The sequence below is a fragment of the Mirounga leonina genome, unplaced genomic scaffold (assembly GCF_011800145.1).
Source record: "Mirounga leonina isolate KUSES-001 unplaced genomic scaffold, KU_Mleo_1.0 Mir_93, whole genome shotgun sequence".
In the NCBI taxonomy this organism is placed as follows: domain Eukaryota; kingdom Metazoa; phylum Chordata; class Mammalia; order Carnivora; family Phocidae; genus Mirounga; species Mirounga leonina.
Genome location: NW_023270854.1, coordinates 43,943,489 through 43,961,814, shown reverse-complemented (window position 1 = coordinate 43,961,814; position 18,326 = coordinate 43,943,489). Strand labels below are relative to the sequence as shown.

General features: G+C 42.3%; 1 protein-coding gene across 1 annotated transcript; it reads right to left on the bottom strand.

Annotated features, from left to right (window-relative positions):
• Positions 1 to 3,021: 3,021 nt before the first annotated feature.
• Positions 3,022 to 16,302, bottom strand: AQP4 (aquaporin 4). Its single transcript, XM_034995824.1, has 5 exons — positions 16,238 to 16,302; positions 12,926 to 13,340; positions 11,841 to 12,005; positions 11,476 to 11,556; positions 3,022 to 7,445 (listed from the first exon to the last, which is right to left on the bottom strand). Exons 1-5 carry the CDS (start codon positions 16,267 to 16,269, stop codon positions 7,167 to 7,169), a joined length of 972 nt encoding a protein of 323 aa, XP_034851715.1. The 5' UTR covers positions 16,270 to 16,302; the 3' UTR covers positions 3,022 to 7,166.
• Positions 16,303 to 18,326: the final 2,024 nt, after the last annotated feature.

Genomic DNA, 18,326 nt, shown 5'->3' with positions numbered 1-18,326 from the left:
CCCTGCTCCGTAAAGAAAGTTTTCTTGGCCATTCCAAGTCCCTTTCAAAAACACTTTGTAAGTTTAGCTGATTTATCTTTGTGGCATTTGTACTTGAATATTTAAATAATTGCTTCAAAGGTGGTCAAAATGATAATGAGAGGTGAAGTCGGGAACAACTGAGAAGTTTAACTGCACTGCAATCTCTACTGGATATGAAAAGTCAAAGGCTTGGAAAAAGCAGATATGAATGTTGGAATAGTCGGAAGCCTACAGCACCACAAATAGGACACAACGCAGTGCAGTGGCTCAGAGGAGGCTAGATAGACTGAGAAAAAAGAGAACCCTGGTTCTCTCTTCCAGATCAAATGAAAAATATCTCAAACAGTGATCTTCATAATATTTTCAAAAGGAACAATATCAATGAAAAATGTCTGAAATTATCCAAAGTTTCCCCCTTGAAGCAACTAACACTATATTCTTTTTTTTCCCCCAAGATTTTATTTTTAAGTAATCTCTACACCCAATGTGGGTTCAAACTCACAAGTGGATTGGAACTCACAACCCTGAGATCAGGAGTCATGTGTTCCACTAACGAAGCCAGCCAGATGCCCCAACACTATTTTTTAAGGTCTGTGATAGCCCAGGTCTATAGTACTTGATAGATTGCCCTTTGTCAGTGTTGTACATAAGGATTTCCTCTAGCATGGACAGTATATGTTTCTTGCCACTTAAGGAAGCATGGCTGATGGGAAATTAAACTGATAGAAGAATGGAAGAAATGGGGGAACTTTGTGTGATTTAGGGGAATAATTTAGGGAAATGGGATTAATTCGGGTATGAGATCCAGTTTGTGCTCTACTTTTAAAAATTTATTTTAATTTTTAATTTTTAATATTTTATTCATTTATTTATTTGACACAGAGAGAGAGAGAGCACAAGCAGAGGGAGCAGTAGAGGGAGAAGCAGTCTCCCCACTAAGCAGGGAGCCTGACGGGGGGCTCAGTCCCAGGACCCTGGGATCATGACCTGAGCCGAAGGCAGGCGCTTAACCAACTGAGCCACCCAGGCGCCCCCCTCCCCCTTTATTTTAGAGAGAGAGAGACCATGAGTAGGGAGGGGCAGAGGGAGAAGGAAAGGGAGTATCTCAAGGAGGCTCCATAGTCAGCACAGAGTCCGATGCAGGGCTCGATCCCACAACCCTGAGATCATGACCTGAGGCGAAATCAAGAGTTGGATGCTTAACTGACTGAGCCATCCAGACATCCCTAGTTTTTGCTTTATTCTTGGGTATAATCTTGGGTAATTTACTTAATCTCATTGACACTTGGTTTTCTCATCTTTCTAAATGAAGATGATAGTAATGCTTACCCCATTTAATGTAGATTAAATAATTGAGAGTAATATTTATAATTTATAAAACCCCCAAAATATACCCATAGTTGGTAATTATTCTAATCCATGCATTTCTCCTCTACTTTCCTGACCTATGGCCAATGCTTTCATAAGGGAAGAAAGAATCCAGGCTAGGATTGCCATCTGTTCACATATTAACTTCATGTCTCCAGATTGTATCCACTCATCCATCCACTCCTCCATCCATCCATCCACTTGCATCCACCCATCCATCCACTTCTCCATCCATCCATCCATTCATCCATTCACCATGCTTCCATTGACCACTAGCCATGTGCTATCACTATGCTATGCACAAAGCTTTCAAAAATCAGTGCCACAGTTTCTCAGAGGTTTCTGACTATGTGGAGGGAGAACTCAACTCAGCTTTCTAGAGTTCTCAATGTCTCCTTAAACCTGAGGAGTGAAGAGGTAGACAAATGAAAAAAAAATAGTAAGAATTATTCAGGTGACATATTATTTTGGACATTTTCCAAGCAGGATAATTATCTAAAATCAGGCTGACATATTTATATCTCTAGCTTCCCATGCTTGTTAAAATACTTTTCTTGCTGAAATACTCATTGAGCTAAATTTCGTCTAACATCTGGCCATTGTATAAATACAGCAATGAAAACATGTCTTGTTGCTTACACATTAGGTATAAATTTTAGAAATCCAATTAGTGTTTTATTCTTTCTGTGCACTTTTTCTTTGGTTTTTCTTTAGTGCTTGAGCTACTTTCAGGCTCCTAACTGGAACTATAAGAATTCAAATATTTAGCACACCTCTACACAACGGCAAAAGCAACTAGATTGAGGTACAGTGCTTTGTAGTATTTCCCCGTGATTGTGAGATACTCCTTAGGTTCTTTATTCATTCATGCAACGAGCATATATTGAGGGAAATGTCAAGCCTGGTGCTCAGTGCTGCGGGTGGGGGATACGGAAGAAATAAAATATCATCCTAGCCCTTAAGGAGTTTAGAAGCTAGTAGGGGAGACAGATACCTACACAAGCTATTTCACTACGATGTGAAATACTGCCATTGCTATGTTGGCGAGCACTGACAAATGCTGTAAGAGAGGTACGTGTCCACCAGGCTCCAAAGGCATCATTCACTACTCATCTGATGGGTTGTACACTATATAAATGAGTGTTTTCAATTCTTCCCTGAGGCTCTATAGCCTCTCAAAATTGAGGAGCCCCTCAAACTAAGAACCCAGGGGAGTGTCCCAGTACTCACTGTGCCTGCATTATCCATCTGGGTAGGCAGACTCTGCCAAATGCCCTAAGGATGGATCATCTATTTAGCAATACCAGCCTCATCCGAGTCACAGTTGATGAAGTCTTCACTTTCAGACTCACTGTAATGACAGCTGATTTTCAATGGCCTATTCTGCATGGATGTGAACATTTAGAAGTAAGCCCACGGAAGTACCATTTTCGCTCTGTCCATCAGGGCCTACCATAGTGTATCCTCTGCAGCCTTCCAAAAAATGCATTTCATTATATAGATCCCACCACTGTTTCATTTGGTGTTGATTATACTCAAATATCTAAACGTTTGAGTCATTCTAAAGGATGCTCTCAAGATCTAACTTGAAAAAACTATGAGTGAATTTTCAAACATTATCAGATGCAATGCTTACTTTTTAAACATTAAAAGTTTATTTGCACAAACTTAGTAGTATGAGATACAATGCAATTCATGGAAATCAACCACAATGCTAATACTTAATAGATTATTCCAATTATTAGACATTTTAGACATTGCAGTTTAAATCTCAACATTACCTCTGATGTTGGGATAACATTTCAGTTAATAAATAGTTGTGAATATAACCATATGCTTAGTTTATTCTCACCAGTTTATCAAGAATTACAATAGTGATTTGGGTCATAAAAGTGATAAACAATTATATTGTCATAAACTGCATGTTTATTTAATTAATCCTGAAAAGAATCTAAAAATATATTCCAACGGGTTATATAAATTAGGTGTAATTTTTAGCTCTTGGATTTTAACACATGTGGGTGACCCTATAACTGCTTTCATAGGGTATGGTCATCTGCAAAAGTGTGTGGCCACAGGTTTTGAGCCCTGAATTAAATGTCTTCTATGTACTTCAGAGAACTACGAATTTCAAAAGTTACTGCTATTTTGGGGTGATCTATAAAGTATTACAATACAATGCAAGCACACAAAATTTGTGGTAAAGAAAGTGAGTTTTGTTCAGTGCACTTTCCAGGTAGTAGTCACGTCTTCCTAAAAATTTTGATGCCATGAACATAAACATAAAGACAGAATTACTTTCAGGCCTAAGATATTCTGAGTTTGCCCATCCTATAGTGCTTCTAAGGAGAAGTTATATTGGCCTTGTATCATCTGATAAGGCTGTCTCTTGAGCTCCTACTGTCATCTAGTTGTCACGAAGGCAACTTCCCTGTCAAATGTTCACAACATGCAGGGATAGTATGAACACGATGCAACAAAGGGCCTCGCCAGGATTAATTTTAGTGCTTCAGTTTGCTACTCTATTTTGGAATTTTCCTGTTCGTTGCTGAATTGAAACCAGTAAGTTAAGTGGCCGGGTTTCAACGGCCTAAGAAGAATAGTCTGTCCTATTTGGAATCAGACCTTTAACAATTAATCAGATAGTTTAATGCCATCATCTATGTTATTCAGATATTTCTAATCCCTTTTTTTTCAGACTGAGTGACAGCGAGGACCTATCAACTACATTAGGAGAAGAGTCAGAAAGGGGAAGAATTTATGAAAAGCATCAAATGGTAGAAACAAAGTGTAGGAATCTTACATCTAGGCAACAATTTAGGTACCAGAAAGTATTTCCTTCCAGTGTAAAAGTTTAGGACTCTTGGGGAAAAAAAAAAAAAAAAAAGCCAACTTCAACAATGAAAAAATACATTCAAATGCTGGGCCCCAAATATTTAAGAAAGCCCCCCCAAACTTAAAAACGACTCTTACCCTTTGTACTTCTTTTGACAAACTATATACATTTTCATTGTAGGGACCAAGTCACAATTTTGGGGTGCTTATTGTATTTTTCCATAGGGAAGAGACGCTTGGCATTGCTTCCTGGCTGGGTATAATTCATTTATGTCCTTCCAGTTTTTTCTCTCTGATCTCTTTTCTGTCTATCTGTCAGCAGCCCTCTCCTGGGAGCAGCATGATGCACTTCATTAATAAGAAGGGATTAAAGGGAAAAGCCCTCGTGTCCTAATACACTTGGATAATTTGGCGCCATCCACAAGGCAATAGACCCCTGCTGCATAGATGTCATTAGAAAGGTACAATTTCATTACTTTTTACTGGCAGAGCCTTGAGTGAAATACAAAATATGTTGTCTCATATGCAGGGGAAAAAAAAAGTGCTAAAGCTTTCATTCGCTCTATGCCTCTGAAATAGTAGAAAGCAAAAATATATTTTGTGCTTTTTACATTTATATTGCCTTCCCTTAGTAGTCCTTGAAATCAAGCTTTTATTAAATACTGAGCAAAAGCAAGATTAGAAGAAAATGATTTACATTCTTAAATCCTAAATGAAATTCATATATTTTTATTAACTAACACATACCTACTAAGTGCCAGGCACTCTGCTGGTTGCTGGAAAACAATTTACAAAAACATCATTCATGCCTTTTTTTTTTTTAAGCACTAACTTATTAAATACTTTAACTGGAAGTGAGTATAAAAGTGAGTGTATAAGAAGTAAACCATATGGCTGAATAAAATCGATTGTAAGCCAGCAAATTGTAAGCATATTCGAAAAATCTGTTTAACTTTTCCTTGTTAACTTTTGAGCTGACATGTTTGCCCTGGTTGATAGCATTATCTTTTGAGCCTACACCCCCCCTCCCCCGATTTTAAGCCTTTAGTGGTATACCGTACAAACGTTTGAAAAGACAAGCATAAGCCATCATTAGAATCTCACCCTACTTCCTATAGATGCCGCCCCAAACAGGAAACGATGGGTCTCCCTGGTGGAGGGTGTGGTTGGCCACACATCTGAGCAAGGGGCCTGGGGTTGGGAATCGTCCATGAACACCACCCAGGCACAGCCCTGGTGTGATGCCTCCCTGCGGACCTCGTGCATCACTTTCTTAGCACCGAAGAGAATCAGGTTGAACAGTGGTCCATTATCTCTTTGCCACAGACGCACACCTGCTACTAACACTAAAAAGTGGCACATAGTTGGAACTGTGCGTGGAAGACGAAAGCCCTTGATAATCAGCTTGTTTTCAAGCCATTCTTTGCAGTGATGGGTTTTTTGCTTCCCTACTAGCTCTTTGTTCAATTAAATTGACGTTTGCAGCTCTTTGTCTAGGATAAAGTCTAGCCTGGGTGGTTAAGATGATAGAGACTGGGGTTTCCAGAGACCATTCTATTAACTCAAGGCAGAGCAGTTCAGGAGGAACAGATGTCTCGACAGATAAATGAGTCAATAATGAAAATACTTAAAAACGGTGTTGGGTTCCTAGGTACAATATCTCTACAAGTGAAAGATCGGTGGTCTGGTCAGCTCTGAATACGGAGTGTTCCGATGTCCTCACCCTTTTACTCTGCAACCATGGCCTTCCTTGTCTCTCCTGCATTTTCATTCATTAAAATACCGTCACATGCCACACTGGAGATTATCAACGAACTTCATGAGAAGTGACAGAGAAGCAGAAATGGGGACTGGGTAGGGCCCCACTTGACACCTTCCAGAGTGAGCAGAGCTTAATAACAAAAAGTTAGGATTGAGCTAGTTATGTTCTTGTTATGAAAAAGAAATCTCAGCTAATGTTTACATATAGATAACCAAAGTCACAAACAAAACCCCCAGTTTTGCCAATAAATTAAAAAAATAAGCAACATGGTTAAGTGGTTAAAAGCTTAGATATTTAACCTCACCTGGTGTATTTGAGGATGTGCACTGAAAACAGATCAACTATTTGATTCCAGGATATAGGTTCTTTTATCCTTATGGTTTTTTATAATGGTAATTTTTCCTCCACTCCAGTAAGATCTTATGAGTCTGTTTGTCCTATTTGTTTTAATAGGTGTTTCTTATGATTTGGATATTTTATTAGATGGAACCAATAAATATACAGGGTTTCTGAACATTCTTCAAATTTCTGGGCTTTAGGTCATCATTACCTTGGACACTGAGGAAGAGGAAGGAATATTATGAATTGGAGTTCAGGTTGAAAGTTGGGTATTTGACATAAAAAATGGAAACAATTCATTAGCAATGACCCTTGTTAATATTCTCTTGCTGAGGTTGTTTATAATAAGGGACTACCCATAAAAGAGCTTGTTATATTTCCTCTCTTGAATGTGCATGACTTTGTGACATACTGTCCCTTGCCATTGAAAAATTTGACTTAATGGAATAAATACTCAAACGAAGATCGACAATCCCAGGGTCATGGTTGAGGAGGAATAAACTGATAGGTATGTCTCTAAGTTCTGCCAGGCAAGACTTAACCAAATCTTGATCCACATTTTAAATTGATTATTAATGAATGGCAGCAGGATAAACTAGATTCATATTTGCTTTGGGGACACTTTAAGAAGACTTCTTTTTTAGATTTGGAATTCACAATAGGTTTCTTCCATTCCTCCTTGGTAGAACAAAGAAATATTTCTTGTCTAGCCTAAATAATAGGACATGAAAAGACAACCCTGTGCATGGCTAATTTATAACAAATCTGTTTCCTTAATGGGTGGAAGGAAATCTGAGGACAGTTCTGAGGGTTCATGTCTGCTTTCAGTGCCATCTTCTAGTCATACTGAAGACAACACCTCACCCGATGGGTCTTTCCCCTTCTTCTCCTCGCTCCGGTCAATGTCAATCACGTGCACCACTCCAGGTTTTAAGATCAAGTCGTCAGTCTCTACCTGACTCCTGTTGTCCTCCACTTCCATGTAGCTCCCCTTTGTTTGCTGGGCAGCTTTGCTGAAGGCTTCTTTCAAACGACGTTTGAGTTCAACATCTGGACAGAAGACATACTCGTAAAGGCCACCAGCGAGGACAGCTCCTATTATTGGTCCGACCCAATATATCTAGGGGAAAAGATGGAAGAGTTATGGAGTGAAAGTGGAAGAAAACTATTCTTTTGAGCAACTCATGAATCTAGAGCTTAGCTGGTTAACATTAAGAGAGCAAATGTGCTGTGCAGAAGAAAGCAGGATTGGAAAGAATATAAGAAAATACATCATCTACACATCAGAGATCCACAAATTGCTAAATAGCATATGAACGGAAAATAAGGAAAGGCTGTTTTCTCTTTTCTTGCTTTCATTAGTTATTTCCTTTCCATTTTTCTGATAATCCTTAAAGTCAAGATAACACCTCTTTGGTGGTGTTACCTACAAAGGGTACACTAAGAATTCTTCAGGAAAAAAAAGAATTTCTGGAGAGTACTTATCTTATTTTCTTAATATTGCCATTTTACTTTGGTTTCCTACCTAATCGCAATCAACATACAGATTTTATCATTTGAGCTATAGTTACTCAGCAGGGAATCAGTGGAATCCCAACTCCACCACTTAGCAATTTGGTGAATTCTTGATTCACTTACTTAACTTCTTAAAACTTCCTTTCCTCATCTGCAAAGTGGGGATTATGATAATACAGACCTCATAGGTTGTAAAAATTAAATTGAAATAATACTTGTATTTATTAGTTCCAATTTCATAGCAACAGGCTCCATTCCATGTTTCCTAGACAATTTAACGTTGTATGTGAATAGGCTGGCGGTGAGTCATTTTCTGTATGCTACACGCTTTTCTTCCCTAAAATCTGGTGATTTAATTCATTGAAAACCTCATGATTTGTTCATTACTCTTCTTTCATCCTCACGGTTCCTACCATGGTCACTTGGTGAAAAAAACCCAGTACTGGGTTTATGGGTGATGGTTAGTTGAGGATTAGCAACTCCATAGGATTTTTTCATTCAACAAATGGAAGCTTTTTATCCTACCGTTATTGCATCTAGAGTAAACTAAATGTTGAGTTTTGGTGAACCTCAACGTTTGCCTGGAGCACATATATGCGGCAGAATAGTGGACATTCATTCAACAGATTCAGTGGAGCAATGGCAACCTTGTTTACTGAGCCAGCTGTACTTAGCACTTTTCTTGTATTAACTCACATAATTCCAACAGCAGCATTTGAGGTAGATACGATTATTGTCCTGATTTTATGGGTAAGAAGGCTGACACCCGGGGCGCCTGGGTGGCTCAGTTGGTTAAGCGACTGCCTTCGGCTCAGGTCATGATCCTGCAGTCCCGGGATCGAGTCCCGCATCGGGCTCCCTGCTCGGCGGGGAGTCTGCTTCTCCCTCTGACCCTCCCCCCCTCTTATGTGCTCTCTCTCTCTCAAATAAATAAATAAAATCTTTAAAAAAAAAATATTTGAGCCTAGGGTGCCTGGGTGGCTCAGTCGTTAAGCGTCTGCCTTCGGCTCAGGTCATGATCCTGGAGTCCCGGGATCGAGTCCCGCATCAGGCTCCCTGCTCGGCAGGGAGTCTGCTTCTCCCTCTGACCCTCCTCCCTCTCATGTGCTCTCTCTCATTCTCTCTCTCTCAAATAAATAAATAAAAAATCTTAAAAAAAAGAAAAAAAGAAGGCTGACACCCTGAGAGGGCAAGAAGCTTGCTTAGGATTTCATGCTTAGCAAGTGCTTGAATTGGGATTTTGGGTCTGTGTGATTTTAAGCCTCTTTTTTGAACTACTGCACCGTTTCCCATGAGCCTCCCCTTGTCTCATTTGAAAAAAATAAGAGGAATGCTTCTCGCCTGACACTCTCTGGAAATTAATTTCACGTGGCATCCTCATTGCAAAATCTAAAGAAAATTCCAAACGTGAGCTGTAGCTGAGCACATACACTTCACATGGAAACTCCTGGTAGAATGGCTGCAAGGACCAAGCTCCTTATCTTGAACAGAAAGAAACCACGTAAGAGGTGACCTTCTCCCTGCCCGTTCAGAGGAGAAACGAGAACCCTCCTCTAAATGTCTTTGCTCTCTGTTCCTTTAGTAAGAGCTCATTAGATATGTTCTATTCTCCATGCTACGACTCCCACAAGGGAGACAAGAGACTGCTAAATAATTATGATGCATCCCCAAAACTCCTACAAAGAAGACATCTGGCTACATGCTCCCCCAAAAGAGCAAATCTCAGTTTCAGGTTGCTATTCCAAAGCAAAAGTCATAACATACTTTAAAATGACTTTCCAAATTTATAAAGGTCAATAATTTTTCTTGCTAAAACTATAGATATATAGAAAGTGCGAAGAGGAAAACTAAAACAGTGTCATTGCACTACCTAGAAAACTCACCATTAATATTTTGATGTTACTCTATCAATCAATCCATCTGCAAATGTGCTGTAAATTAGTTCTAAAATCCACACAACCATTGCTACACAACGAGCATTCGTATTCAGTGGGATTAAGTTTGTTATAAAATAGGAACAAGGGGCTGGGACGCCTGGGTGGCTCAGTTGGTTAAGCGGCTGCCTTCGGCCCAGGTCATGATCCCAGGGTCCTGGGATCGAGTCCCACATCGGGCTCCTTGCTCAGCAGGGAGCCTGCTTCTCCCTCTCTCTCCCTCTGCTTGTGCTCTCTCTGTCAAATAAATAAAATCTTTAAAAAAAAAATAGGAACAAGGGGAAAACTTTAATTCAGTCAACAAGCTAAATATTTTCCTACTAGTCAAATTTTAGCTAGCCTACCACAACCAGTAGGTGATTAATAAAAGCCACATATTTTCATCCACATTTTAAAGTCTTCATAACTAAAGTTAAAAATTGTTATTTGTCTAAATTGTAATTACAAAAATAGTTCGAATTTAATAAAGTTGAACTTAACAGTTGTACCTTTACTGTAAGTAACTATATACTGCCCATTAAAAATTTCCATTCCTATTAATGTGGCAAATTTTTTGAGACATAAATGGAAATATCGGTGGCAAAATGACCGATCTCATGGATGGTATATGTTGACATTCTTTGCATGGCTGGGTCCAAAATTTTGCTCTTGAACACTGACTCTCATTCTTTAAAGATGGAAATTACTTTTAAAAACTCAGTAGTTTTCTTAGCAGTGAATGCCCATAGTAGTGGTGCGATTTCCTCTCATTTGTAATGTATACTACGGTTGGATGGATGTAACTGGGTCAATAACCACTGTGTGAATGAGATTAAAACACAAGTGACATATGGTTATATTCATGAATTAAAAATAAAAGTTGTAAAATAGCATTCACGGCACATAAGTGACAATCAAAGTTTGCCCTACTTGAGGCTGGCTTACATAAGTCTCATATTTTATTGGTTATTTTAAGTTAGTCTAGGAGTGGCCTTAACACTGCCATGTTATTCATTTAAGGGATTGAAATTCCTTTGTTGTAAGAAACGATTGAAATAAAATGGATCACGATATTTAAAAATGGACATCGCTACTCCCTGGAAGCACCGCCACCACATGAGTAAGTAGGTTGGCCATGAGACTGGAGAGCGTGCCTCTTCGGAAAGTCATCGATGTTTCCAGTATGGTTATGGTGATAAGGGCATAAACATGCCCACCATTGATTCCTCTCCATCTGCAGTTCAAATGCTTCTGACTCACATACTATTAATTGGGTTCATGCTTTTGTAAACAAAAAAGACAAATATTTTTGCTATGGGCAGTGCTTTTAAGCATTTCTTTCTTCTTCTTTTTATTTTTTTTGCAAGTGTATATTTTGTTATCGCCAGGAAGGCTTTACTTTCAATGAGTGAAACCCCATATTCACCAGATCACCCTGATTTTTCACTTGTTCCACATAGGTAAGTCTATGAGATACAGTGCCCAGGGCAGCGCTTGTTAAAAAAGAAAGACTATTACCGAAGGCCCCGAACAGATATAAGATGCGATGTTTTACAGTAGATCTGGGCTGGTCTCTCCCTGGTCTTTATGAAGGGTGTAGGAAAGTGGGGAGTCAAGGTTGGGAGGGAGTAAGAAAACTAGCGAGCAAAGAAAAAAAAAAGAGCTCCATGGGGTAATTGTCCTCAAGTGTAGGAGGACAGGAATTATCAACAGGATGGTTACCCAGTGGTTTTCCCAATTTCCCATGATAACTGCAGGTCCAAAGGATCGGGCGGGATTCATGCTGGCACCGGTGTAATTGATCTATAGGGAAAAAGAAAACCACTTCAGACATTGCTGAAACGGGACTAGGAGCAGGAAGCATTCACTGCAATTTGCTACCATTTGCCAAGTCGGTTAGAGAAACTGTCAAGATGTTAGCAGCCATGTCAACATTCTCATCATAAAGTTAGCAAAATAATCACCTACAATGGACAAACGTGGCTGGATACTAAAGAACTACAGCTATAAACACAAGATCTTTAAGCCAGCTCTAGGAGGAGGCTAAATGAAATGAATCAATTATTTAAATGGACTTGGAAACTTACTGCAAATAAATGTCCAATTGCAACAGAAAATCCAATTGCTAAAGCTACTGAACCAGTGACATCAGTCCGTTTGGAATCACAGCTGGCAAAAATAGTAAACACCAACTGAAATGTGATTATCAACTCCACCAGGAGACCGTGACCAGCGGTAAGATTTCCATGAACCTAAAAAGAGAGAAATGCTCCATCTGAATTGAAGCATGAGTACATTTTCTGTGATAACATATCATTGTGAAAGGCATACTTCCTCACTGGAAAAAGCAATGGTTAATTTGAGCCCTCTGTTCCACCCCCCAAGTGAGACGCTCCCCCTGCATCCAAAAAAAAAAAACACAAAAAAACAAAACAAAAAAGGAATGAATTTCCACTCATTTTGGGCCATCACAGATAATTAATTACTCCTGCAATGACCAAGCGGGAATTTGTGCTGAATGTCCTTTTCTACAAAGGAAGCAAAATGTGCCACTGCTGAACGTAACTTATAAAGGAGTTTCTTGAGAGTCTTGTAATTTTATAAGGCAATGATTAAATCCATTAATTAGGTTTAAATTAATTAATATATATTTCAATTAAAATTTAAACTGTGTGTGGTTTTTTTAATCAATCCTGGTGCTGAGCTAACAACTGAATGTTCCTAACCAGTTAAGGACAAAACTAGGATCAAACGTCAATTTATTTTTTTAAGTGTGACCCTTGATGTAGATCATTTTAAATCTCATGAAAGTGACAAGAAACAAAATTGTTTCTTCTGCTAGCGAACCAACAAATAGTTGTAATAAGAATGCCTTAAGCTAAATATATAGTCTAGTATGGTCGCTGGGATGGAGTGAGACCCAGGGAAAAAAACCAACACAATTTTTGTGCCACCTAGACTTAATAATATTCATCACTCGATGACAAACAATGATTATATATGGATACAATCAGTGTTGCTGGGATCAGTTTTCACGGGTAGCAAGAGTCATCAGAAATTCTCTGGGAAGAAATTAGCAATTTTAGGAAAGTCAGGCCATCGGGGTGTCCTGTGGCAGGGGTCTGCAAGAAGCCCAGAGTCCTAGTTTGAAAATAAGAGCCACAGACGTTACCGTGGTGACCCCCAAGCCCCCCACCACACTGGGAGGTGTGACGAGGTAGAGAATCCCGGCTCCGATGATGGCACCCAGGCACTGGGCCGAGACGTAGAAGACAGACTTGGCAATGCTCATCTTCCTGGTGCACACCATGGCCACTGTCACGGCAGGGTTGATGTGGCCGCCGCTGATGTGGCCGAAGCACTGCACCATAGTTGCAATGCTGAGTCCAAAGCAGAGGGAGATGAGAACCATGTCGACAGGCAGGGGCTTTTCTGTTCCCCCCCAGTTGATGGTAGATCCCAGGCTGAGGAGCACAAAGATGAGCATAGCCAGAAATTCTGCTGTGACTGCCTTCCAGAAAGCTTGAGTCCAGACCCCTCTGAAAGCCACCATGATGTTCTCTCTTCTACACAATGGTCCACACTTACTGAAAAGAAAACAGACCCTAATCAGTTTACCAGAGCAGGGTTCATGAACTGAATTTGGGTGAAGACTCCAGGCGTGTAATCTTGCCCGACTGGGGGGAAGGACCCCCTCAAAGGTTATTTGCATATCAAGAAAGAATGCTTCCAGAAAACCTTCTTAATTAATTAATGGTCTCCTTAACAGTCAAATTGTGATGCTAGCCTCCTTTTATTTAACGGTCACAGCTCATCCAGTTGCACCGATGTGTCCCTAGAAAGGAAAATGTCTAAATCGAGTTTCTTAAACAACTAAGAAGGGAATATATTTACCTCAGAGCAAGAGTTAATTACCTCAGAGCAAGTTTTTAAGTTTCAATGTACTTTCAACATGCCATTTATATTTTGAACATAAAGCAATAAAAAAAAAGGGAGTTCTTTTGCAGTTTTGCACTTTGTTGCTCAAAATGGCCCTCTGAAAATGGATTTGTGGAGCGTGATGCTCCTCGCCCCCAGCAGAGACTGCGGATTAGGGAGGAGGCCCGCGAGGAGGCCAGGAAGGCTGAAGCCGGTCTTTGGAGAAGGTGAAGTCGTTCGGGGGAGGGGAACTCAGGGTGACTGGCCGGGGCGGTGGGAACTGGCAGGGCCGGAGCGGCGACAGCGACACTCCCTCCGTCTCCCCTGCGGACCTGGGCGCGCGGCGCTGGGCCGTGTCAACCTCGGGCCCCAGGGGAACGGCCACCCCCGGGCGGGTGCCAGGTGGACAAACAGCCACCACCCAGCGCCGGCCCCGCCCCGCCCCGGCCCCGCCCCGGCCCCGCCCCGCCCCGCCCCCGCCCCGCCCCTGCCCCGCCGCCGCCCCGCCCCTGTCCCAGGCGTCCCAGCAGCCGCGCGGGGGAAGGCTGCATCCGTGATTTGCCGGGCTGGGCGACAGACCCTTCTTGTGCCTGACCCTCTCTCGACCCCCGACGTGACCCCTCAGACACGCCTCCCCAAAGGGACCCTGGAGGCCGGGGTGGGCGCCCCGGGCACCCGGTCTGCGCCCTCGAGGGGCAGCCGAGTGCGGGGACCGGCGGCGGGGGCGCGGGGCCGGGGGCAGTGGCCCTCGGAGCAGAAGGCTCCACGGAGAGTGGCTGTTCTTCAGCGTCTTCTTGGCGGCCTTCTCCTCCTTCAGAGTGGCCGAGAAAGACGGCGTGGGCGCCAATTCTGGGGGACCTTGTGGGGGAGCTGGGAGGAGGGTGGGGTGCAGCAAGACAGCCGTTGGGAGGGAGCATTTTCTTCCTCCAGTCTGTTTTCCTCTTATTGTCTGAGGATCTTTGGAGCTGAGAAGGGATGGGGTTTGAGGATATTAATGCCAACTGCTGGTTTGGGCAAGAAATGGCTAGAATTCCCAATGTGGGGGCAATTACTCTAGTTACCCCATTATTCAAGGCATTTGCCCTTATCCTTTGCCTGTGATAGTGGCGAGAGCGAAGGAGTGTGGAGAGACTGATCACCAGAGGACCATGAAAAGGGTTAGGCGAGAAAGCCAGGTATTTGAACAGGGTAGAGTTATTACAGCTTTCCCCTTGATGTATAAGGAAGGAGCCCCCCTCCCCTTCCCAGGAGCCTGGGTTCTGGATGAGCAGTGGGGAAATGCTGTGCTAAAAAGGGCTAGGGGAACTCTCCCTTGACCTTTAGAATCTCAACTCAGCCTCTGCTTTGATACGGGGCTTTGCTTCAGAGCTGGAAGGAGAAACCCATTTTCGGCCCAGGGCGGGGTGGCTCCAGAAGGCGGGCAGCCAGCCCTGTCCTTGATGTCCCCTGCATGTGAACTCCTCTAAGTAATTACAAGAAAGCCCAGCTGGGAGGACCATGGCATCATATTCACTAGAGGAAGAGAAAATAAAGAGCCAAAACAGCACTTGGAATGGGGCAGGGAGTATGCCCTGAGAGAGACATTAAAAATATCCTCAACAGGGAGATAGGAAGAGGACAAAGCAGGAAACCAAGGATGCTGGGGGGGGGGGGGGCGGGGAGCAGGACACCCCAGGTCCCTTTCAGCACCACGTACCACCAAGAGAGGCGGGCCCTGGCAAAAGGCCACCTCCTGGCTATACCCTGGCTCCCTCACTTTCTATCTCCCTGCCTGTTCACTCCTGCCTCTCCAGAGACCTAATTTAAGAAACTCAGTTGCTCTTTCAGCTTCAAATTTTCATCAGCTAGAGGAATTAAAACAACAACAACAACATCAACCCCCCTGACCCCCCTCCCCCTCCGAATAGATAAATATGCTCCTTAACAGTGCTTTGACTTTTTTGGAAAACCCACAGAATCTGATGTCCTTCCAGGGCAGAGCGAACAGCCTCAGTTAGCTGCGAACCCCAAAGTTCCCAGGCAGCACATACATAGCCCTGACCTTCCAAGTGCTCACCTCGGCAGGCAGAGTCTGTCATAGCTCCTGTTATTATCAGCAATGTTCCCTTATGTTCACACTCACGGAAAATTGATCAACACTATTTGTTTTGCTTCTCTCGCCCCAGAACAAAGGGGGTTTGTTGATGTGCCCGGGTTGTACTGAACCGGGCACATTATTTTCTAGCTGAACACACAGCCTGATCCACTTCTGGACAGCTGAGCTTCCCGGTGAGTAATTTTTCTGAAGAAAAATACTGCAGATAGATATACCTCCATAGGGTAATTTCTCTGTGCATGCACAGGTCTCGAATATTTGGAGGATTTTGCAACAAAGCATCCTTTTTTTCTTCTCCCTTCCTATGTCTCTTTATGATTATGCCCAGTAGCCAGATAGAAAAGAATCACCTACCAGCCTTACAGTTTCCTTCTAAATTCTGTCTGAGAAGGCACATATATCTATAACAAAAGAGTCAGAGTTTCATCTTTTGGCCCGCGCTTTGTTCCCTGAAGGCAAAGAAAGACTTACCCCCACTGCCTTGCTGCGGGTCTGCCACTCATGCCTTCCCTGGCCAGAGTGCAGCTCTCATTGCCTGCCCCGCAGCTCTCAGTGCACTGGGAGTCAGATTACGGCCACTTGTCTGATTGGGTTTTGGGAGTGTAGGGGTGGAAAGACTCTGCACCATGTGGCAATCGGCAAGTTATATTTGAACTTGAAATAACTTTTCTCTACCTGATCACTGTAGACACAGGGCATTTCAGGAACACAAAATGTTTGCTTACATTGTATTTCTTTAGCTGGGAATCTGAAATTGAGGATTTCCCCCAGTTTTATTTCGATTCTTCTCACCACAAAGAATTGCTGAGAATTTGTCTTGTTTGGTTATGTGTTGTGGTTGAAATTGGGCACCTATGAGAAAACTGGTTTGTGTTATCCAGCAGTTGAGATGGGTTGAGATCTGGGCTGTAGTGCACTTGCTTTTGAGGGGTTAAATATCCAGTGGGTTCTTTTGAAGTTTTTGATCTGAGAAGTAGCATTTTAAGCACAATAGGTAAGTCCATTTGTAGCCTGGGCAACACTGATTTGGGTAATAGGAAAATAAGAAAAATAGGAAATAAGACTATTTCAGGGTGCTCCACTGACTGTTAGATTAATAACAATTGTTGGGTAAGAAGTAGCAAATTTAAAAATATGGAGGTTGGGTGAGGACAAAATTTTTGGAAATTGTAGGTAAATTTAATATCTGTAAACCTAGAGACAAGATTGACAACGTCGTTTGTGCGGCCTTGTGTGGAATGAATGCATCACAATTACAATTTTTTTGTTTTGTTTTCTTGTCTCCTTTGGGGACTTGAGATTTGGGAATGGGTGAAAAGCTATTAGAAAGAGGAATTAAAATTTTGAGTGTGAATTTCAGAGGGGCATTTTATTGTTGTCCCAAGCATTATCAGATAACAAAGACTGAATTTACATCCTTAAGAATGTGGTTGCACACAGATGGTTGTCCATGGTGGTTAGGGGGTCAGCCTTTTTAAAATGTGCTCCCTGAAGGTAGGAATAAATTCTGTTGAGAGGGGGAAGGGGGCATTGATGTGAATCCACAAACAACACAACACTTAAACCATTTCATGTTGACTTTTAAAGCCTTTTATCATTCAGATTCTAGACTGTGATTAAAAAAAAAAAAACAACAAAAAACGGGTCACAAGTGTTTTTAAAAAATTTGAAAACTTCGATTTTCTAGACAGATGTGCTAATCGCTCTGACCCTAAGACCATTGAGTCAGAAGGGACTGTGAGGTCTATGAACCCAAGGACAGACGCTGCAGCTTTTAGGTTCTTTCTGGTGAATGAAGCCCGTGGTCTTCTCCACAGGAACCCACCATGAGTGGTGCTCCCTTGGGGCCACCGGTCATTGAGAGGACATTTTTCAGGTCCACTCTTTGCAGGTTGCCCTAAACTCATTAACATTCACTCCCTGGCCTTGGCAAGTTCCCGTCACCAATTTACAAAGTGCCAGCGCAACTTGGTTACCATGGTTTCCCAGACTCTTTCCCTTTCTTCTGGCTGGCTGATCACTGCCCTGGTAGCGTGTGTTGACAGTCAGTTCCTAAGGGATGGCTATTCCCATCAAGGGAAGGGCCACCCTAACTGGCACCAACTCGAGCGCTTATTAGTACTCTCAGCAGAGTGGCTGAAAATTGACCCAGGATTAACCGTTCACCTACTGGAGGTAGTTTTTCTTATTAGGTGATACTTACTGTCTTTTTAAATATTTGCGGTGGTGTTATTGGTTCTCCTGCAACCCTTTCAGCCCTGCCCAATAATTAGCTGCTTGCCTGACTTTTCTTTTCTTTTCTTTTTTTTTTTTGAAGATTTTATTTATTTATTTATTGGAGAGCGAGCGAGAGAGAAACAGCATGAGAGAGGAGAGGGTCAGAGGGAGAAGCAGGCTCCCCGCTGAGCCGGGAACCCGATATGGGACTCGATCCCAGGACCCTGGGATCATGACCTGAGCCGAAGGCAGTCGCTTAACCAACTGAGCCACCCAGGTGCCCCTTGCCTGACTTTTCTTTGGACTGGGGACAGAGCTTCCAATAGGATTGTCTGGGGCGATG

What these genes read in the sequence shown, in the direction of transcription:
- AQP4 (XM_034995824.1), bottom strand. Translation starts at nt 16,269, where the DNA reads ATGAGTGGCAGACCCGCAGCAAGGCAGTGGGG. An exon ending in CCCGCAGCAAGGCAGTGGGG is followed by an intron (nt 13,341 to 16,237) that starts GTAAGTCTTTCT and finishes TTTTCTTTTCAG; the next exon opens with TAAGTGTGGACCATTGTGTA. An exon ending in CAATTGGACATTTATTTGCA is followed by an intron (nt 11,557 to 11,840) that starts GTAAGTTTCCAA and finishes TTTTCCCTATAG; the next exon opens with ATCAATTACACCGGTGCCAG.